The sequence below is a fragment of the Protopterus annectens genome, chromosome 5.part1, assembly GCF_019279795.1.
Source record: "Protopterus annectens isolate FY-2018-M chromosome 5.part1, PAN1.0, whole genome shotgun sequence".
NCBI lineage: Eukaryota > Metazoa > Chordata > Ceratodontiformes > Protopteridae > Protopterus > Protopterus annectens.
This window is the reverse complement of record NC_056736.1, coordinates 526,542,370-526,566,310: the sequence shown is the minus strand read 5'-3', so window position 1 is coordinate 526,566,310 and position 23,941 is coordinate 526,542,370. Positions and strand designations below refer to the sequence as shown.

Below are 23,941 nucleotides of genomic sequence, written 5' to 3'. Positions count from 1 at the left end.
CAAAGACATTATTTAAAAAAGGTAAACAATTTCTTTCTTAAATAATGTCATTGTATAATGACGATAACCCACTTCTGGATGTGGCTTTCACAAGATTTACCCACAGATGGCTTTGTTTGATCACTCGGGCTTCACCCTCATGATCAAACCACACCAACCATGGGTAAATCCAATAAACTCCATACCCAGTCAGGGGTTATTGCTTAGTATAAATGATCTACATCAATCAATCTAGTGAAATAACCAATCAAGCATATCACTTAACTATTTCTCAGCACTCACCTTTCTTTGTCGGACTAGTACTCACCTTCATTATGATGTAGAAGGCCAGGTACAACAGCAGATTGCAAATGAAGATTCCCATGAGGTATGATGCAAAGTCCTTTGGCCTTGACACCAGTCCAAAAATAGCACTAAAACAAAGAAAAAGATGTTAGAATTCTGTTTTAGATGTGTGCGTGTGTGCATGTGTGCATATGTGTGTGTGTGCGTGTGTGCATGTGTGTGTGTGTGTGTGTGTGTGTGTGTGTGTGTGTGTGTGTGTGTGTGTGTGTGTGTGTGTGTATGTGCGCATCTCTGGAAGTAACCTTTAGTTATCTATGAAAATTGTATGTTTTAGCTTATTATCCTTGTGATGCCCATGCACTGGCACAGCAATCAAGGAGCATCAATCCTCACCACTAACACCAGTGAGGGGTGCCCATATAGGGAAAGGATAATAAATACACACACAGTAAAGTACAATTTCTCTTAAGAGCACATAGAGAGCACAGTCAGTCTGGGTCTGGTTTCTCCCTTTCTCTCCAGGTCCCCAGTAAGACTCCCCATGGCACCGCTATAGGGTCCAGACCTCAGCCTAGTGGGCAAGTTAAAAATCCAGCACCCTCTCTGTCCAACCAGTACTTCATGTCCCTGCCCAGGTAGCTGACACACACACACACACACACACACACACACACACACACACACACACACACACACACACACACTTTGAGATAAGAGTTATATACAACCACACAGACACTCGTGGGGAAGACTGGCACAGGTTCTCCAGCTGTGCCCCATTTACCCAGACTATACGGTAGTACCACTTGCCACCACCCACTAATATTTATCAGCTACTAAAATGCCCTTATGAAAGGGTATCCAATTATACTGATCAATATTATTATCCAAATGGTAAGTGTGACTGAACAGCAAGGATACGGGAGTGGCTTTGTACAATATCAATAAATATATGCAATGTACTCTTAGAGCTTAAATTATCTCTACACAAAACAGCCACAGTTGAAAGGTTTAAAAATATTTAATAATAAATAATAAAAACTCAAGACAATACTTCTTACTACACAGTGCTAGTCAAGAGTTCAGAGATCACAGAGATATACTTAAAATAATACAGTAGAAAAGTTCTGACATCAATACAGAAAACAATAAGCTAATCTTCCTAGTTCCTCGCTATCTCTAAGAGAAAACACAGTTCTAAAATAAATGTACATATAGAGCATAGGCAGTGCTGGTGAGTTGGATGTTATCAAGACAAATGTTAAATGCTCTGAGTCTCCCTGTCCTTAAATTGATAACACAGTACCACTGATTCATTTCAGATTACATCATTTCTTTCTGGTTCCCAAGTTAACAGACTTTCAGAGGTTAATAGCCCTTTTAATCTTGCAGTTGGTCAGGAAGCCAGAGCAATAAGAGAAATTATACAGTTAACCATCATGTAGATACCATCACTTTCCTTGATGTCCTGATCAATAGATTACCTGATCATATTTTAAGTACGCAGGTCTATAGGAAGTATCCACAATTCAACATTGTCTTCCATGCATCTAGTTTTCATCCCCCTCACATAGAAAGGAATATCCCCAAATCACAATATATATGAATGAGGTATACTTGTTCTCAGGAATCCACTTTTCAAGAACATAGACAGGACTTGACTAGCAGATTCAAGTCCAAGGGATATCATATGGGACATGTTCTGCTGGCCAGCAACTGGGCGAATACATTGAAAAAGGAGGATCTGCTGACTTACAAATTACGTGAAGAACGGAACCCACAACCCATTAGATTTGTCACCACATATGTGAGGAATTCAGATGCACTTATTAATAGCATATACAGACATTGGAACATATTACAGTGTGACCAGGATCTATTGAATATGTTACCGGATAGGTGTCTGGTTTCATTTCGCAAAGGTAAAAATTTGGCGTCCTGTTTCAATCATTACAAACATTCTCATGACAAAAGTTGGTCTCAAGTGACACAAACTACTATTACAGGTGAACCTTTGATTAGATGTTTTCCATGTGGCCACTGTATACACTGTGATAAAATATCTAAGTCCAAACAGTTCATGAGTAAAAACTGTGGCATTGTGTATGACATTAATATTTTTGCCAATTGCAGCAGTGATTGGCTTGTATATCTAGCCACATGCACTTGTGGATCTTTCTATATTGGCCAAACATCTCGTCCACTCAGGCTGAGAATCTCAGAGCATGTAAGTAACATTAAGAACAAAAAATCCAACAATGCACTATATAAACATTGCATGATATATAAATCAGCTAAATTTACATTTATGACTATTGATGTGGTAAAGGGAAATAAATTAAACAAAACAGGTTGGCATTCCATTCTAAATTCTAAAGAGAAAAAATGGATTGTAAAGCTAGGTGGATTATTTCCACCTGGACTTAATGGGCAATTTTAAATGAAACAATGGAAGTTTCGATTAATTAAAATGCAGGTATATAAACAGTAGTACTTGTTTTTATGTTCACACTGATGAAGGCTGTGTTTCTTACCAGCTGAAACCGGTCTGGTTACTTATTTTGTATGCTGCATTAATTAATAAATTTTTCAGGTCACAGTTTGCTGGATCATTGTCTTTGTGGATGTACTTTACTTTGTGGAGCCATGCAATTGCCTTTCGTGCAGGAGGACTTGTTTTGTGGTTACACATGTAAATTCTAGCCATTAACTCTGGCCTCAAAACAATAGGCAGAATGCCTCCCTGTAGACATCTTGGCTCCGAGTTTTAGATCAAGGAATTTCACAATGCTTGACTTATCAGCTTTCTTATAGCAGAGTGCACTGTTGTTACATTTTTTTTCCGGTTCAACATCCAATACAGTCTTTTCACATTTAAGAGAACAAGCCTGTGGCTTACATTAATATTTACAAATGACAGAATTATCTACAAAATTCTATCTAGCTAGGCTGGCAGCCTTCACCTATGTTCACACCCCCCCCCCCCCTGGAGAAGTCAAGCTAGTTTTTCAAGTGACCCTTGAGAAACGTTGCTTGAGAGGGTTAGGTCTATCTGAGTATGCCTTACCCTATTCCCTGTCTTGGGAGCCCATCTGCATTGGCATTGCTAATCCCACTGCGGTGCTGCACTGACATATATGCTTGCAACCCTAGGCTCCATATTAGCAACTTGGCAGTTTGCTGCCTGGCTCTGTTTAACCATGTTAGGGGATTGTGATCTGTCACTACAGTGATTTTTCTTCCATACAGATAAGACTGAAGTGTCTGTAGTGCCCACACTATGGTAAGACATTCCTTTTCTCAGCTGCATAGCATTCCTTCCTGGGTTGGAGCCTATGACTGAGTTAAACCACTGGGTGCTCTTCTCCCTCTGAAGAAATATGGCTAAGTACAGCCCCCACCCCATGGTTTGAAGCATCCACCTGCACAACAAATTATTTGCTGTAATTTGGACTGGCTAACACAGGGGGGCCTCCCAAAGCTTCCTTAAGCTCCCGGAATGCCTGCTCACATGCTGTGGTCCACACTACATTATCTGGCATGTTCTTCCTTGTCAGGTCTGTGAGGGGAACAGCTATGGTACTATAACTGAGGACAAATACTCTGTAGTACCCTGCTGTCTCTAAGAATGCCCTCACCTGCTTTTTGGTAACAGGTGCAGGCCATACCTGAATAACTTTCATTTTGGCAAGTTCTGACCTGATCTTACTACTCGCCACAATGCCACTCTATGTCCCAGGTAGGAGACCTCTGCCATACCCACCTGACATTTGCCTGGCTTAATGGGCAACCCTGTCCTCTGTAGTCTGCTCAGCACCTCCCTGACATGTTGAAGGTGCTCTTGCCAGGAATGGCTGTAGATGGCAATATCATCTGGGTAAGCAAGGGCAAACCCTCCTGCTAGGATGTGATCTACCAGCCTCTGGAAAGTTGCTGGGGCATTTTTAATCCCAAAGGGCATCTTTGTGAACTCATACAAGCCAAAAGGAGTCACAAAGGTTGACCTCTCTCTAGCACTGGGAGTCAAGGGCACCTGCCATTAACCCTTGGTAAGATCAATGGTGGTAAGATACTTAGCCCCACTGAGCTGCTCTAGGTCCTCATCTGTCCTAGGCATGGGATAAGCATCTGACTCTGTGTGACTATTTAATTTCCTTTAGTCCACACAGAACCTGGCTGCCATCCTTCTTTGGCACCAACATCACTGGGGAGGCCCAGGGACTGTTGGACTCTTGAATTACTCCTAGTTCAAACATCTCCTGTATCTCCTCCCTCAGAGTCTGTTTGACTCTCTCAGGCACCCTATAAGGGGTCTACCTAATAGGCCTTTGGGGTTCTGTATCCACCTGGTGCTTCACTAGGTGGATGCACCCTGGTTTTCCAGTGAACATGTCCCCAAACTTCTGTAACACTACTTGGATTTCTCAAACCTGGGTAGGAGACAGCTGCTGGGACATTGCTACCCCTTCCACTGAGGTGTCAGTCTGAGCCTCACTAAGGAGATCAGTCACCAGATCTCCCTCAGACTCCTCCTGCAATCCACTGCAAATGCTCAGCACAAGGGCCTACCTATCATGGTAAGGTTTCATCATGTTAACATAGTACAATTTGTGCCCCTGCCCTCTGCCTAGCAGTTCCACCATGTAGTTAACATCACTTACCTTTCTTACCACCTTGCAGGGTCCCTCCCAAGCTGCTTGCAGCTTGTTGTGTCTGACAGGAATGAAAACCTTTATCTGCTGCCCTACAGCATACTCTCTAGCTCGAGCAGTCCTGTCATACCACCTTTTTCTGTTGTTGGGCTTCTGCCAGGTTCTACTGGGCCAAGCCCATGAGTTCTCTGAGCCTTGTCCTGATGTTTAGGACATATGCCACAACAAACTCCTTGTGAGATTCACACTCACCTTCCCACTCATCTCGAATTAAATCTAGAGGTCCCTCACCCTATGCCCATACAGCAACTCAAAGGGTGAAAAAAAGTTTGGATTCCTGGAGAACCCCTCTGTAAACAACAACAAATAGGAAAAATATTTGTCCCACTCCCTCTTAAACTGATCTGCAAAGGCCCATAGCATGGACTTGATTGTAGAGTTTAACCTCCAAACCAGACTATTAGTCTGGGGATGGTAGGGGTGGTCTTCAGGTGCTTCACCCCATAGTACTTCCACATTCAAGCCAGCAGGTCTGACATGAAATTGGCACCTCTGTCATTCAGTATTGTTTTCGAAACCTACCATGCTGAAAATCTCTAACAAAGCATTTGCCACCTTTTCTACCTCAATGAAGGACAAAGCCACTGCCTCAGGGTACCACGTAGCATAATCCACTACCACTAGAATATACTTTTTCCCTGTGGAACTTGGGGTACTCAGAGGACCCACAATAGCCATAGCTACTCTCTGAAATGACTCCTCTATCACAGGCAAAGGCATCAAAGGAGCTCTCACCTTGTCTCCTGGCTTGCCTTCCTTTTGGCACTGCTCACAGGTCCTGCAGTACCCTGTTACATCTCTGGAAATTCCAGGCCAATAGAAGTTCTGCATAATACATCTCTTTGTACATTTTATGCCCATATGACCTGCAACGGGAATATGATAGGCTTTGGCTAGAAGCACCAATCAGTAGGGTCTAGGCACTAACAACTACTGTACCCTCTCACCTTCTAGCCCTCACTCAGGGGTCCACTCTCTATACAGTAACCCTTTGTCCCAGTATACAGGTTTCCCCTTCCCTTGGGAATCAGGTGCCTCACTAGCTACCTGCCTCAGGCCTTGTAATGTAGGATCTGAGAGCTGAGCCTGCCTCAACTCTTTCCTTGTAATCCTTCCCAGCTCCCATTTTACAGGAAGTCTGGCATCCTCTGACAGTGGTGCCTCACTGTCAGCCTGGGTACTGCTACTCTCCTCTACCTTTGCAGTCACTGTGTCCAAGGGACCATCAGTACCCACAAGCAGCTGTGGCTCACCTTCAGTCTCACTGCTACAGAGTAGCTCCCTACCTGAAGTGAACACCTCTCCAGTCCTGGCTGCAAGTAAGCAGTCTGTCTGGGTCTCCCCAGGCTACCAGACCCATATGTTTGTCTTGAAGCCTGACTGCATGTAACTGCATTAACACTTAGTACTGCCTCATCAAAATCCTTCCCTATCAGGACATCTGCAGGATGGGAGTTTGGTACCCCTGTTATCTCAAGACAACCTACTATTGGCATGTTGTCTTCCCCAATTACTGGCTCCCTCAACTTTTGTTCCCCATCTTGCCTCGGTGGACAGCTGTATGCCACATGGCACCACTGGCTGCATTCAGAACATTTAACCCTAGGTCCTGGATGTGTGCCTGGACTAGTGGCTTCCCCTGGTACTGGCAGATTCTGTTGGGGCAGTCTGGGCTGCCTACCATGGGTTCCTTTAGACCCCTGAAAAGTACTGGGGGTCTCTTTCCTGTGCAGTGATGCCTTGCTTGCTAGGTATAAGTCTCCCTTCTTCCCCAACCCATCTGAAGTAGCACATTGTCTATCAGCTAACCAGATCCTCATGTCCTCAGGCAAAGTGCTATGGGCTTGTTCCCTCACCAAAAGGTCTGCCAGCACTTCAGAAGTCGTGACCTGATATCCACTCATCCAGCAACATATTCAAACACACTTTCATCTGCCTTGTGTCTATGCTCACAAAACTTTTTCCTATACGTTTCAGGTGTTAGCTTTAAAAATTCTAACAAGCAATTCTTAACAACAGTATAATCAAAACTTTCATGATCATCAGCAACTTTAGATAACACAATTACAGCTTTACCATGGAGTAAGGGGGTCAGGAACCGTACCCAGAGCCTTTGGTCAACATCATATTGTTTACATACCCTCTCAAACATATGAATGAAACTATCAAAATTATCCCCCACTTTAAACTGCAGAAGAAATTTATTGACCTCTTGCACTTCTGGGGTCTGGTTACTCCCTTTTCCATTACCTCCATGACTCTGGCAAAGAGTCAGTGTCTCCTTTTCATGCTGCCTCTGCCGCTCCTTTTCCTCATCTTCCAGGCGTAGCAGTTTTTCATTCTCCTCAGCTTGCAAATGTCACAGTTTCTCATTCTCCTAACACTATAGATGCTTCAGTCTCTCACTTGCTTCTATTTCCAAACTCCTGGCCTCCAACTCAAGTCTCTTTAGCTCCAGATGGATTTTTAATCCTCTGCAGAAAGGTTGAGCTATCCATTCCCTGAGTGTGGTACATCTCCACTGCTAGTCTGATCATCCTCCTGGTTGCTGCTTTCTGATGCAGCTGTGACCAAAGCTGCAATCATGTCTGCCTTAGTTAGCTTTCCATGCACCAGTCCCTTAGCCTGGCACATCTCAGTCAGCTGTCTCCTTGCCAGCTTTCCGTACTCCTCTACTGACATGTTGCCTGCTCTTGTGACTAACTAAGCTAACAAAAAGAAATAAAACGGTTGTGATCTGAACTCTAAGTATTCCCTGCATGGCTGATTTAGAGTACAAAACACCTTCAGAGATCACTGTACTCAAGCTACAGGAATTCAGTATACATCACTACAAGCCAATTAGTATTTGCCAAGCAATTAATTGGTCCAGCAATCAAGGAGCCTCAATCTTCACCACTAACACCAGTGAGAGCCATCCAATATAGGGAAAGGATAATAAATACACACACAGTAAAGTACAAGTTCCCTTAAGAGCACACAGAGATCACAGTCAGTCTGGGGCTGGTTTCTCTCTTTCTCTCCAGGTCCCCAATAAGACACCCCACTGGCACAGCTATAGGGTACAGATCTCAGCCTAGTGGGCAAGCTAAAATCTCCTGCACCCTCTCTATCCAACCAGTGCTTTGTGTCCCTGCTCAAGTAGCTGACACACACACACACTTTGAGATAAGAGTTATATACAACCACACAGACACTCCTGGGGAAAGCTGGTACAGGTTCTCCAGCTGTGCCCCTTTTCCCCAGACTATACGGTAGTACCACTTGCCACCACCCACTAATATTTATAAGCTACTAAAAGGCCCTTATGGAAGGGTGTCCAATTATACTGTGCAATATTATTATCCAAATGGTAAGTGTGACTGAACAGCAAGGCTATTGGAGTGGCTTTGTACAATATCACTAAATACATGTCATGTACTCTTAGAGCTTAAATTATCTCTACACAAAACAGCCACAATTGAAAGGTTTAAAAATATTTAATAATAAATAATAAAAACACAAGGCAATACTTCTTACTACACAGTGCTAGTCAAGAGTTCAGAGATCATAGAGAAATACTTAAAATATTGCAGTAGAAAAGTTCTGACATCAATACAGAAAAAAGTAATCTAATCTTCCTAGTTCCTAGCTACATCTAAGAGAAAACACAGTTCTAAAATAAACTTGCATATACAGCATAGGCAGTGCTGGTGAGTTGGTTGTTCTCAAGACAAATGCTAAATGCTCTGAGTCTCTCTGTCCTTAAATTGGTAACAAAGTACCACTGATTCATTTCAGATTACATCATTTCTTTCTGGTTCCCAGGCTAACAGACTTTCCGAGGTTAATTGCCCTTTTGATCTTGCAGCTGGTCAGGAAGCCAGAGCAATAAGAGGAATTATACTTGTAAATTCTAGCCATTACCTCTGGCCTCAAAGCAATAGGCAGAATGCCTCCCTCTAGGCATCTCGGCTCCAGATTTGAGATCAAGGAATTTCACAATGCTTGACTTATCAGCTTTCTTACAGCACAGTGCACTGTTGTTACATTTTCTTTCCAGTTCAACATCCAATACAGTATTTTCACATTTAAGAGAACAAGCCTGTGGCTTACATTAATATTTGCAAATGACAGAATTGTCTACAAAATTCTATCTAGCTAGGCTGGCAGCCTTCACCTATCTTCACAACCCTGTTCAGTTTCATGGAAATAAATCAAATTAAATACACTCCAACATTCTGTGGTGAGAGTTATTATTTTATACAGATAGTCTGGTAACATGTTAAATAGGAATACAGACATTCACTACTTTTTGCTAATTAGAAATGCTGTGTATAATCTAAGACAGGAGTCAGTACTCCACAGATATTTATTTTGTTTTTCTGTAACTATTTGTTATTTGAGTATGGACAACATAGCATTGCATCCATCAACAGCATTATCAACCTCACAGATTCAGCACAATTTTAAACAGGCTTGACATTTCAACTAACTAAACTTAATATTTATAGTAATTATAATACTATTTATTATTCAATACCAATATTCACTTAAGCCAGAAGATACTGGAAAAGGCCAGAACAATGTATCAAAGAATCTGAATATAACTAGTTTTTGCTAAGACAGTTTCCCCATGTTCTAGAAAAGAATAGAAAAGGGGCCAACACTGCCAGTGCCACCTACTGCAGCCACAGTTCTTGAGACTTGATTGGGATTGACCCTCCTTTAGCACGGCCTTTTATGAAGACCTATAATAAAGCTTCTTATCATAGCCTTATCCCTGAAAAGCATAGCCTTTGTGCAGCAGCCTCTGGCATTCCCAGAGAAACCATTCCAATTCTGACAACACAATCCTCTGGGCAACCATTTCACTTCTGACAACAAATTCCTCTGAGCACATGCCTCTCTGTTTCATGAACACACTCTGCTGTTCAACAGCTATTGGACCCGGAGGAGTAACATTTCCAGTTTTTGAACACCTTTATCCACCATGTGTATTAAGTCAAAACAGCAAACGTCCACAGTAATTTCAGATAGACTGAAGTTTAGTCAATACAACAAACTTTCAAAGTGACTTAGGGCATGAGTGAGATAGAGAGAGAGAGAGAGACAGAGAGACAGAGAGGGGCAGACAGACTGAAACAGACAAGTTCAATGGGAATTCCTAGCACTCTACAGACAAGTAATACCTAAGTAATATAATTAATATCATATATAGACAAGTGGGAACTAAATAATATAAATTGTAAGATAACAGAGCTAATTTCTTGCTTTTGCATCATGAGTGATTACTTTTAATGATGTCCCAGTAAACTTGTTCAAAAAGTCTGTCATAAGAAGTTCAAGGTTGATAAGGTCTGGCCAGCTTGCATGGAGTACCAGAGAAAATATTTTTTAGAACAAAGTACTTTTTACAGCTTCCACCTTTACCAAGCATCCCAAATCACAGGTACCTTCCCACAGATCTAGTGAGTTCCTTACACCTTTTCTATTTTTAAATAGCCCGTGCATGTGGACTTTTCAGTTGCCTGGACTTTTGGCTCACTGGTGTCACAGGGGATATAAATAACTGTAGCATCTGTTGTACTTACAGAGGAAAAAGAGTCAATGTCTTAGCAGAAGACATACAATAGAGGTTGATTCAATGCAGAAAAATAGTAATAATACAGATGTTTTATCTTCTCCAGTAATAAGACTATGTGCTATGACAGACCATAAAGTCTTTTGGAAGGATGGCTGTATAATAACTGAGTCTGATGAATGTTAAGACCTCACATAGAGAAGACTACAAGACTATATTAAATAGCAGGGATATAGGGCCACAGCCTCCCACATGTTGCAGCCAAGGTACTTACCAAAGAAATAAAATATGACATGAGTCAGCCTTGGCTCAGATCTTATCATAGCTACCTTGTAGTTTCACTTATGATACTCCTTTAAGCCATAAAAGTAGAAGTGAATGATTCAAAAAAGTGAAAAAAAAATCAATTCTGATTCAGAATGAGAATCAACATAAAATGCAGACTTTTAACAAGCAACATAATATTGGAGCTAAGTCACTCAAATGAGAAACAGCTCTAATTTTCTCCAGATTCCTGTCAGGGAAGAAATCACTATGAAAGAAAGCGTATACACAAATTCTACCTTTATTGTTGTTTGACAGCTGTAATGAGAAAAGTAAATACATATGTACATAGATTCTGCCAAATTAATGCAGAAAAAAGTACAATTTCTGATGCCTTGACATTTGGACAGAGAAAAATATTCTCAAGAAAAAGAGCTAAAGGTTTAGTAGCTAAGTCTTACAATCTAGAAGTCAGAAAAAACACTAAGGGTGCTGTCGTCCTGGTTCTGATTCTATTACTTTAGATAAACATTAAAAAGATAAATGCACAAAATACACTTGCAAAACAGACAAAACTGAAAGATGTATACATATTAAAAAGCTAAGCTATACCTGCTCATACCTTTTATTACTTGCTTCTAGTACAGTCTTCACTGGAAAATTATAACAGGAGGTGTCAAACAAGCAACAGTCAAAATTGCCTCCATAATGGTTTATTTAAGCACCATGAGAATCTCATCCTGAACAGGGATATTAGAACCACCCTTGGAGCCAGTCTTGGGTGGCATTCAAGAACAACCTAAAAAACACAATATGGAGCCATCCTCTTGGCTCAAAACCTCCAAGTGATTATGACAATGGAATTTTTTTTTAGGTGGGGTAATGCAGTGTCACCTCAGTACAGCTGATCTTACCTCTAAGCACGCCATTTGTTCTGGAACCAGACTTCTGAAGGGGAGTGGTCTCTCTACTGCTCAAGATTTAACTGTCAGTAAATCACCAATCATATATAGGGAAACATATAAGCCCTCAGCTGGGTACCATTCTGTTGAAGTTTGTACTGGTAAACAAGGTTACCTCAATTTTAGAGCAAGCTGCAGAAAGAAAGTCTCTGTTGTTTTCATATATACAGCTGATATCCATTTAGAGTATTCTTCTTTGTTAAAAGCAATCAGTTCTATGTTCAATAGGTTATCATGCATGAGTTCTGTAGTTCTCCTATAAGGCTTCAATGCCCCAATGGAGAATGATGTGGATACCTAACTGGCAGTGATCGGGAAGAATGCTTAACCTGATCCGAACCCAGGTAGTGAATTGTTGTTGAACATCTGTGTTATCCAACAAACAAATGTAGCTGAGCCACAAAGTAGAACTGCTGATAAAATAAATTTAAAACAAAGACTTTATTGTACAAAAAAACTGTGATCAACACAGAGAAGTTTAAAATAATAATGAGCTCTTTCGGCTAATGCCTTCTTCAGATAATGCTACACTATAGTTGTGTGTGCTTTTTAAAGGAACATAAACCAATTGGCTACTATTGTTAGACAAATGTAAATAATCAGAGAATTTAAGAAATCTTCAATATCCTTCAAAATGGTGCTTGCTTTCACTAAAGCTTTCTTTAATTTATATTCAACATATATACAGATCGGTTTGGTAATCCAACCATTTCCAGATACAACTGGATGCATCGGAGGATGTTTAGCATCTTTATGTACCTTTGGTAAACCTTTAATGGTGAGAATGATAATCTTTAACAAAAAAATACTCATAAAGGTCTTGGCTAATTATGTCAGATAACATTAGGTCATAAAGTTGTTTTTGTATCTGCCTTCTTCATATCATGTTACACTATAGTTGTGAGTGCTTTTTAAAGGAAGAGAAACCAATTGGCTACTTAATCAAAACGCGACATCAGAAAACTATCTTCTTATTCTGCTTCCTTCCCAAAAGTAGTGGTTTTAAAGGAAATACACCATTAACACCTGTTGCCTTATCAGTTGATAAATCAGCTATCCAACGACTTTCAGCAAATTCAGTACAATTATTTAAATCACCTCTACGTGAGGTAGATGTCACAACTTCTAGTAATGAAAAATGAAACTTGTGTTTTGGATGCAACATAATGTGTTGGAACTAAGAATTCTTTATTTTGTAACCTAATATCACTAAGATGCTTGAAATTCTAGTTTTTAAAGGGCATATAGTTTTGCCTACATAGAAACTTGTACAGGCTTTCCAGACTGCTAAGTATACCACATTCTTTGTATTGCAGTCAACATAAGTATATCATTAATATTTTCTATCATTAACAGGATGACAGAATAAATTATTAGTGTTGATGTAAGGACAAACTTTACATTTGCCACATCTAAAAGTTCCACATCTGCCATTATGTGCATTCTTCCTTACACCTTCTTTACATAATAGCTGTTTTAGATTCTTCTTAATCTTGAAGCTAAATCTTGGTATCTCACCAATAATACCTTTAATATTGTCATAGGATTTTCCAATTGCCTTTTATAACAGTAAAAATTTCTTGAACGTTTTGACTATAAGTGAGTGAACATTTAAATACTGTGTGTTTCTTCCACTGTCCTATAGAGGACTCCTCTTGAACTATTTGTTGTTTATGGAAATATGATTTACCTATCCTTTCTCTCATTCCTTTATTAGTTTCAGATGCTATTTTAGTTACTAAATCCAGTTTATAGCCTCTAAGGGATAAATTATCTTTCACTTTTTCTATTTCTTGTTCTACTCTTGACTCATCCATGCATAATCTAGAAGCACGAAAAAATTGTCCTTTTGCTACCTGATTAAATCTATGTCTTGGATGCATAATGCTACAATGGAGGAGATGATTCTTCCAGCATGCTTTGTGAAATATCTCAGTATCTATATTCCCACGTTCACTGTTGGTTAAAGTGAAATCCAAAAAATTAATCTTATCTCATGCAAAGTGAAGATCAAATTTTAAAAATGTTGTGGTATGATTAAGATAATCAATAAAGCTCATTAACTGTCTTTCATCTCCATTACAAAGAAAGAAAACATCATCAACAAATCTCTTATAAAAGGAAACATATCTCGAACAGTTATTCCCTTCATTAAATATATATTTCTCTTCCCAATATGCCATAACTAGATTTGAATTACTATTTGCACAGGGGATGCCCTTTGCCACCCCCATTTTTATAGATAGTAATCGTCCTGAAACACCAAAACATTGTTCTCCAAGATCAGCTCTAAAAGCATACAAATGTGTGAAATCTCATTCTTTCCATATGCTTCCTTGAAACTCAAGAATTCTCAAATTGCTTCAATCACATATTCATTTAGGATTACAGTGAATAAACTTATTACATCAACTGTATCCTTAAATAACAACTCCTTACTGTTAGATAAATGTAAATAATCAGATAGAGAATTTAAGAAATCTTCAGTATCCTTCAAAATGGTGTTTGCTTTCACTAAAGCTTTCTTTAATTTATATTCAGCATATATAGAAATCGGTTTGGTAATGCAACCATTTCCAGATACAACTGGATGCATGGGAGGATCTTTAGCATCTTTGTGTATCTTTGATAAACCTTTAATGGTGGGAATGATAGGATCTTTAACAAAAAATACTCATAAAGGTCTTGGTTAATTATGTTGGATACCATTAGGTCATATAGTTGTTCTTGTATCTTCCGTACAATATTATCTTTCAGAGGACCATAGTGTACTATATCTGTTGACATCACTAAGTAGATGACACATCTTTTTCACATAATAGCTTTTATCCATGAGCACAATGGCTCTCCCTTTGTCTGCTGGTCTTATAATCAAGTCAGTGTTGGTCATCAGTCTTTGTAGTGCTGACTTCTCATCCATATTTAAATTCTAAAAATGACTACCATTCCATTCCTTAAATTTGCCACTTCATTCTCACAGACTCTGACAAAGGTGTCAACTACTGAATTAAATGGCAGCATATATAGGCTTTGTTCCTTAAACCTATTCAAATAACTTCCATTGCTATTTCTTTGTATACTCTTTAACATGAGGTTCCTTGCAAAATATCTGATGTCAAAAGTATATGCATGTAACCCAGAATTTAATGAAGGAATAAGTGAAAGTCCTTTGTTAAGAAGTCCTTTTTGAGATTTGGTTAAACAGAATCTGGACAAATTAACTATCAATACATTTTGTGTATCATTCATTTCTTCACTTATATTGATAATTTCTGCCTTTTCTTGTCCCTGTTCCTAGACTCACTCCTATTGCATTGAGGGGAGTGTCACATAAGTATTGGGAGCTGTGAAAAAAATAATAGATGTTGAGCTGTATCTTTGGGTCTTGCACCTGACAAAGTCGTTATTTCCTCAGTTGACCTCTGCTGTTAATTTAATTAAATCCTATCTTTGAGTTTCTGTTGTAGTCAAATCCTTCCTTCAATTTACTGTTGAATGTGTCTGCCTTTCATCTTGCATTGTGTCCACCTGTGTTCATTAACTTCTGTGTTACTCATGCAATATACACAACAAACCCCATTCTTAAACAGAAGGGTTCTAATGAGTGCACTTTGTTCCAAAGCACCTTGGGCATACCTCTCAACTGCAGACGTTCACAGAATGTACAGATTTTTGTCTCATATGTTAGGCTGTTTCTCATAAAATTGTGGTTTTCTGGCAAATCACTAGCAAATCTTTGAGGACCAAAGTCAGAAAATAATGGTGGACATTTGAGTTTCAGACTTAATATCCTTCAGAAAATACATGCTAAGACAAAACCTGTTATTTTATAAACTTTCTATGTCTGCTAGAGCACTTTTTAAAAAAAGTGTCCCTATTTTTGGGCCTTTGTCTTCCCATTATGTGTGGCTTTGTCCAGATTTCTTAATCTAAGAGTTTGAGAGGTACAACCTTGGGCCAAAGGTCACCGACTGAGTATGTAGTCATGTCATCAGATCTGAAACCATATGCTCTGGACACACAAGTAAACTGAAGTTTAAAGTTGTAAATTGATCACAGTTTGGTGATATGTTAAGTGAGATGGTTGGAATAGTGGCTAAATAGATATAAGAATCCCAATCATGTAGCAAGGGTGTCCAGGAAATGTATATCTGATGCTTTTATACAGAATGAGTTCAAAATCCACCTGCAGAACAGCTTCTCTAATATATCTGAGTTCAAAGATGTGGAGTCTGAATGGGCCTTATTCAAAGCCTCAACAGGTGAGGCAAAATGAAGAAGCTATAGTCAAAAGTAGGTAGCTTACTTCTCAACCACACCACATTCCTCAGTATTAACCCATTTTGAGGGCAAAATAATGGGGTGCCAGAAATTCCTGAGTGGCCCCTTCAATTCCTGACAATTTTCCATTTATTTTCTAATTTCTTTTTTCTGAAGTTGTTGCTGATGTCATCATGTGCGGGTGTGCGCAATGATGTCATCTTCGTGAGGCAGACTGCCAGCCAGTCAGAATTCGGCTAAGGATTCAGTCTGTAGTGTGTGTTTACCTTTACCTCTATGATGTATGTTCATATGTTGTTGATTCATTGGGAACAACCATTGCATGATAGATGGAGAACTGAAAGTTGCTGCTCTGAGGAGGTTTATTGAACAAGACATGGTTGCTGCTGGATATTCCTTAAATTAGGCTAAGACTCAAAACAGGTAGAACTTGGTCTATGCTTACAGCTTTCTGTATGCAACAGCAACATGTCTTGTTTTGAACCACTGCAATGAACCTATGTTCAGAAATTATCTTACACATCGATATTCAATGTCGGGATGATTTATCATAATATATTTGTGCTAACTGCTTTTTGTTTGCTGGCATTATAATGCAAGGGATCCCCAGGCTGATTTGATGCCCCATTAAGCAAACTATTGTACTTGCAATGCTCCTTTAGAGTGATAGGGTAATTAATTAGGGCTTATCAACATTCCTCTCATCTGTTAACTAACACTGAAAAAAAGCCAAACAGTAAAACTGAAAAAACAAAACAAACTCTGGAAGTGGCGAACCATCCATGAACAAAAAGAAGCTTAAAATAAAAACTTTAATGAGAGGGTCTGAAGAATTTTGCATACTGGAGAATGAAAATGCTTAGTTTGTTTGTTTTTACTCATTAAAAAGATTTTATTTCAAGCTCTTGGTGTCCATGCATCATTGGCCATTTCCAGGGTTCTTTTAGTTATACCTCTCATCTGTCCCTGGTTTGGCAGATTTTGCCTTGTAATAGGCATGTGACATTGCTTCTGTTAGGAACAGATGTACAATAGTGAAATTAATTCTAAGTGAAATATTTTTTTTAAGATAGAACAAACTTGGTTCTCATGCAGGCTTAGTGGTATTCTGCAAGAAGGTTATGAGGCTGCTACAAAACTGACTCCAGTTTAAAATACCATTGCAAAACAGATAAGGAGAGTGAGAATACTTAAAGGCCTGAAAGGTTGCTTTGCTGAAGAATGATGTTGTTGGAGTTGAGGTGGTACTAGCTTTATTATGGACTTCCTGCAAATACATGCAAAGGTAGAAATCGATTGAGTTGCAGGAGAAAGACTTGTTTAAAAAAATGGTGCAACATTACAGCAATGCTGGGTGCTTATAATAAAAGATGATTTCTTCAGGGATTCATAAAATGAAAGGTAAACTGCTGGAGGCAGACATAATTTCTTTGGCTTATTCTTTTCTTTTTTTCATTTTTTTTATTTTATTTATGTATTTATTTTTCCGCCTAACACCTATAAAAGCATGAGGTTGCACTGTTGAACCACAGCTGCTATGCTGAGCCTGGCTATAAAGCAAGTTCAGCTGCATATACTTTGCATTTCATTTTATGTTACCTAAAGTAAATGGTCAGTTAACTGTGGTTTGTCAGTGCTGACTACAAATAATGTGTCCTTCACTTTATTTTTTAAAGCCTGATAGATCATCAAACTCTGCTGCTGACACCCTATAGACGTATTCATTCCTCTCTATTGTAAGATCCTCCTGGTTTGTCTGTTCCTGGGTTGGTGTGAGAGTTGTAAATTCATAAGCTCCTTAGAGAGGTGAAGTCAATTGCTGGAAGTAAACTGTCACACAATGGGACTCATCCCCCATCCATCCATCCATCCATCCATCCATCCATCCATCCATCCTCAACCCCTTTTCCCATTTTTGCAAGTGGGTCAGGGTCCCGCAGCAAAATTCTCCCTGCTTTGGCTGCTGTTCTTCAGAGATGCGTGCATCATTCATAAATTCCAGTCTCCCTGAACCATATCTTGCATTGCATTACCTCAGCTAACTATGCTGCATGTTATGTCCATATCTGGTGTTTAGCAGTGCAGTTGACAAGACTAGTATCCTTCCCCATGGATGGGTGAAGCAGCGATGGCTGCTTATTCCCACCATCCTCTACTTAGTTCTTCCAGCTTACTAATTGAACCTGGGTTATCAGGTGAGTAGTTGGGGCCTTATCCTTCTACCACAGAGCTGGGCCTTGTGGTTTTGATATTTGACAGATGCTATAAGAGACAGTTATCAACTTTTTGTTTGAGGTGTAGATGGATACGTGATTCTGAGATGTGTGAACAATGCAAGAAAACTAAAAATGTATAGATTTTTATGTTTAAAAGATTAGTTCTTAGTATGGCTTGGTTAATAGCTATTTCTCTATTAGCTCAAATATCAGTGCTGTGGCTTGTTTAATGGCTGTGTCTCCTTCCCTTACCCAGAAGTACTAAGGTATTATAAACAAAGGAATTATGTGTAGATATAGGGATGTCATTGTCCCCCGTTGCTCACCCCTCATTAGCCTAATCATTGAATATAATGCCTCCTTTTGTGTGCATCTGTCCAGACAGACGCAACAACTGGAATGCCCAAAGAGATACCTTGCTAAAAGGATACAAGAAGTAAACAACATGTCCTATATGGAGTGCCTTTGTCATTTTTAATTGTTACTCCCGATGTATGTAATGTGATGTCATTTTATTATTAAGTACTTAATCAGTCTCTTATCTCTTATGTTTTAGAGTCTGAACTCAGCTGGACTTGAGCAAAAGCTCTCACTCTGAAGAGTGTGTTATATTTTGTGTTGTATAATATTGAAGCAGTTAATTTTATTTTTATAAAAGAAAGTTGTATTTTAGTTTTGCACAAGTTCAAATTTTGATACAAGTTCAAATATTAATATAAATAAAACACCATTGTTGTTCTGTTTATTTTGTGTGTAATATTTTATCTGTTCTTCAATTTACATTTAAAAGTTGGTATCCCACAATTCTATTGGAGCGGGCAGGGTTACATAATTATGTATGCAAATTTTATGTTAATCAGCATACAGATTTTTGGACAGTTGATTTTTTTATGATTCCAGCTTGAGAGGTATGGTAGGTAAGTAGTTGGTGCTTGTCTTGTCAGCAACCCTACAACCTGCTGATGAACAGTTGTTGTGAAGGAAATGGTCATGTTAATGAAAAAAATGTTCCCTGCAATGCTAGAGGTGGAGCCGACATTTGAATGAAATGTACTGACAAGGCAGGAAGGCAGCAGCTGTGATATAATCAAGGGATAGGTGCAGAAAGTGCTTGTCAAAGCAATGGAGAATGAATTTTGGATGGCCTCAAAGAGGTTCTAGCAAACCAATGAGCAAGGGTAGAGAAGCACTGACTTTAAATGAAGGCACTGGTGACAAGTGAAATGAGCAATTTGAGGAATTCCTGAATCTGATGGTTCTGCCTTCATCTGTGGAGGGAGTGCCAGAAATAGAAAGCAGAATTAGATCCATTTTTATAGATGAAGACACAGTTGTCATTAAATAGTTTCACTGCACCAAGGCTGCAGGAGTGGATGACCTCCATTTAGAAATACTGAAAGTATGTACACTGATGAGGTGTAATGGTTAACACTCCTTTTCAGCTTTGCATGGAACACTGGAGCAGTACCTTTGGATTGACAAACTGGGCTGGTGGTGGTGGTGGTCACCATTTCCAAAAAGGAATTCCTAAAACTGGAATGGAGATTACTTATTTGCATTATCCAGTTTTAGGACTTCTAGTTGGCCCGATACTTCAGACTATCTCACGTGCAGGTTGAATAACACAGACTGTTCTATCAGAAGTGGAATCTTAGGCCACTGATTATTTTCAAAAAGAGTGGGGATATAGGATGGTACATTCCAAGCAAAGAAGCATCACATTTGTCAGCCAGGATGTTGGAAAGGAGACTTACTCCAACAGTTAAGCCCCTGATTCAGTAATGTGGATTCCATCTTAGTTATAGAATAGTGGATCTAGTCCTTATCCTTGCACAGATATTGAAGGGTCACGGGAGATCAATAAATCTGTCTGTATGAGTTTTTTTGACTTAGAGAAGACATATGAGCATGTGGTCTGGAGCATCTGATGCTAAGTAGTGCAACGGTATATGGCCCTATATTTGCTGCTGTCCCTGTATTTAAAAATAACAGTTGTGTCCGTGTCCTAATATTAAGTTAAATGTAAGTCAAGTGTGCACAGGGCTCTGCCAAAGATGTATCTTGTATTCCTTTCTATCTTTGATTTTCTTGGACAGGATGTCAAAGCACAGCCAAAATCTAATATAAGGATGATAGGGTTGCATCATTGTTGTTGTTTGCAGGTGATGTTGCCTTCTTAGCTTCAACTGACTGTGATCTCCAGCATGCCCCGAAGTGATTAACTGCTGAGTATAAAGCTGCTAAAGTCTAAATTAGCACCCCCAATCAAAGGACATGGTTCTTTCCCAGAAAAGAGTGGTCTGCTATTTTCAAATAGGGTGGAGAGCAACAACCTCTGCTGAAGGAGTGAAATTATGATGAGATCTTGTTTATGATTGATAACAGAGGGAACTGGAAGACTGACCAGCAGATGGGCTAGAGGTGTTGTACAAGACTGTGGTATGGAAGTAAGAGCTGAGTCATAGGATGTAGCTCTCAGTTTGACACCCAGTGTATGCCCCATTCTCTAATATGCTCAGGAGCTTTGGGTACAGTAGACACCCTCTTATCCAGTCTCGCCAGGAACGTACCTTAGGTTGGATAAACAAATGGCTGGTAAATCAGGAAAAAGCATACAAAATAGCCTTTATATGTTATAAATCAGCTAGAATAACAATATTTGTGTTAGTTTGCATTTTCCTAAAGAATATGAAGTCTAAACTCAAATGTCTGTCACTATTTATCCTAGGGGAGGTAGAAGTGATGTTCTTCTCTGTTGTCTTTTGCTAGGGCTATGGCAGAAATTTGATGGCTGGTTAAAGAGGAGGCTGGTTAAAGAGAGGCCAGAAAGAGGGAGTGTACTGTAGTTTCTTTCTTTCTTTTCTTTCTTTCTTTCTTTATTTCTCTTTTATTTATTTAATTTATTAATTTTAAACATTTGAAAGCCAGGTAACTGAACCAGTCTGAGATTTTAAACTACAAATACAAATGGCCTAGTAACTAGGGATTTCATTGTCAGGCATACTGAATCCATGCTTACAAGCCTGGACAAGGTCAGGGTAATAAATAGTTGTCTCTCTGTTGCCAGTATCATGATGGCAGAAGGGTTCTTCAGTCCTTTCACTGGGTAAATGTGAATATGATCTCCTTATAGCCCATGAGGGTTTGAATGACTTGAGGTGCTCAACCTTAAAGAATATGCTGGTAGTCATGTTTAATCTCACTATGCATGTATCAAATGCAGGTGACACTGAGGTCCTGAGTGTAGTCCTACCTTCAGCCAGAATGATGCTTAAAACTTAGAAAAGATAATTGGCTTCAACAACTGGCTCAGTATTTAGTGTCATTCTATGGGACTCAAATATGTCTCGTCTTAGACTGAGGTTGTAGACAGAGCAACTTGCTTTAAAAAGGATGGTCTGTACTTTTCTTTCCATGGCTTCTGCTTACTGGTTAAGGCCCTTGCCACCTCCATAGTGTCCTTTTTAAGCAGAGTTCAGATACTGGACATTTTGACATAAATTAAAAATAACCTTACAGCAAATTCCAGATAAAATCATATTATGCTAGAAGTCTTAATAACAAATTGCCTGATCTTGAAGCCCCCCTTCAATTTGAATGCATCCATGTCTGTACTGTAACTAAGATTTTGTTTAATTGTAAAGACAGCACAGTACAACAGTCCTTCTTTTATGTGGCTTTAGTGTTACAATGCATTCAGACTTGAGGCAAATTGTGAGGGTTTTCCAATATTTGCACAAATGCACTATGATGACCCTCCACCTCTGGGCCAGTAATCATGGAGCCTCAATGTTCACCACTGGCACCTGTGGAGAACGTTCACTAGGAACATAACAGGTACACACACTGTATCTCCAGATGCAGCTCTCTGCATCATGCACAACCAAGCACGATTTCTCTTAAGAGTACAAAGGGAACACAGTCAGTCTGGGGCTGGGTCCTCTCTCCTTCTCCAGAACCCCAATAAGACTCCCCATTGACACAGCAATAGAGTTGAGTCCATAGCCAGTTTTCCAAGCCAAGTCCTCCAACACTCTCTCTGTCTAGCCAGTACTTCTGTCCCTGCCCACGTAGCTGACACACACTCTTTGCAATTTGATTTACACACACACACACACACACACACACACACACACACACACACACACACACACACACACACACATGGGAAAGGCTGGCACAGGTTTACCAGCTATGCCCCCTCTTTCCCAGACAGTCACCCCTTGCAAGCTAATTTAAGGCCCTTAATAAAGGGTGTCTGATTTTACTGAGTGAAATTAACAGTAATATAAATGGTAGTTTGACCAAGAGTAAGGCTATTAGGAGTGGCCCACACAGTGTCACCAAATAAGTATGCAAATACTCTCAAAAATTAAATATCTCTACAAAGATCAGCCACAATGAAAGGTTTAAATATAGTTAATAATAAATAATAAAAGAACAAGACAACACTAAATATCAATTCACTGTGACATCAGAGTTCAGAATCACAGGAAATATTAAAAATAATCTTGCAGGACAGATTCGGATAAAGAAAAACAATATCTAAACTAAGCTTCATTATATTCCTGACTGAATCTAAGAGAATCACTGTTCCCTCCTTACTTAATAGAGCAAGGCAAATGATGTGGTGAATGGTCCTTCTTATTCTCAGGCTCAAGACAGAATACAGAATGTTCAGTCTCACTAGGAGACTTCTCAAAATAACATCTAAAATATTACCTCTGGGATAGCTTAAAGAATGACATAACTTCTGGTCATCTGAGTTCTAGTTCCCATGCAAAACCCCCATTGCTGGAAGCTGGCAGGATTTAGCACCTACCTGTACAAATATACACACAAGGGCTTTTGCTCAGATCTGTGTCAGGTGCTTGAAGTCATAAAACAATTGCATTCCTCCACTCTTCCAGAGTAGTAATTAGTTCACCCTAGAGACAATACAGAAAGCTTCCTAGTATGGACATTGTGCTCTGGCCGCATTGAAACCTGTGAGATAGCATCTTTATGGCCTAGCCCAAAAGTGATTTAATTTCAGATATTTTTTTAAAGTTTGCTGGACTGAGGTTAACCTCCTGTTTTCCATATCCCTCTGTTAAAACATATACATTTAAACAGTTACAATAGAGCATGTACATTTCTGTTCTCTTCCAGTATGGCACACTGTGGATACATTTCAAATGCAATCACTTTACAAATACCTTTTCAACACAAATGTCTGTACAAATCAATTCGATATACACATGACATACAGTTCTAATACATTTGTAACACAAGCATCTTGTATAAATTAGCTTGATATTCACAACTGACATATAATTATTTACAAAATTCCAGCTAGCTGTGCTGGCAGTACCTCATATTGTCACACATATATCGAAAAACAGTAATTTAAACAATTTACTTTGACATTATTGATGATACAGAACCTTACATAAGGTGAGGCAATGCTGCAATTTTTTAATGTCAAAGAATATGAATGACAAACTGAACTTAATGCAATGAATATCAGTGGGTTCATACTTTAATACTAAGCTAACTGCCCTTGCGAGCCATTTTAAGCCTAGCCAATTATCCATTGTGAGACTCAAACCATGCACCTTGTGTTTGCAAGGCAAACACCTTAACCATTAAGCCACCCTCCCAACCCTGAATGAGCAT

At 39.3% G+C, this 23,941-nt stretch overlaps 1 protein-coding gene across 1 annotated transcript in view; it reads right to left on the bottom strand.

The window, feature by feature from the left end:
• The window catches only part of SIDT1 (SID1 transmembrane family member 1), an 853,551-nt gene that overhangs the window by 67,873 nt on the left and 761,737 nt on the right, over nucleotides 1-23,941 (bottom strand). Inside the window, exon 23 of the mRNA XM_044073143.1 lies at nucleotides 308-413. Within this exon, the coding sequence (XP_043929078.1) occupies nucleotides 308-413 (106 nt within the window). The remainder of the gene's footprint in view (nucleotides 1-307; nucleotides 414-23,941) is intronic.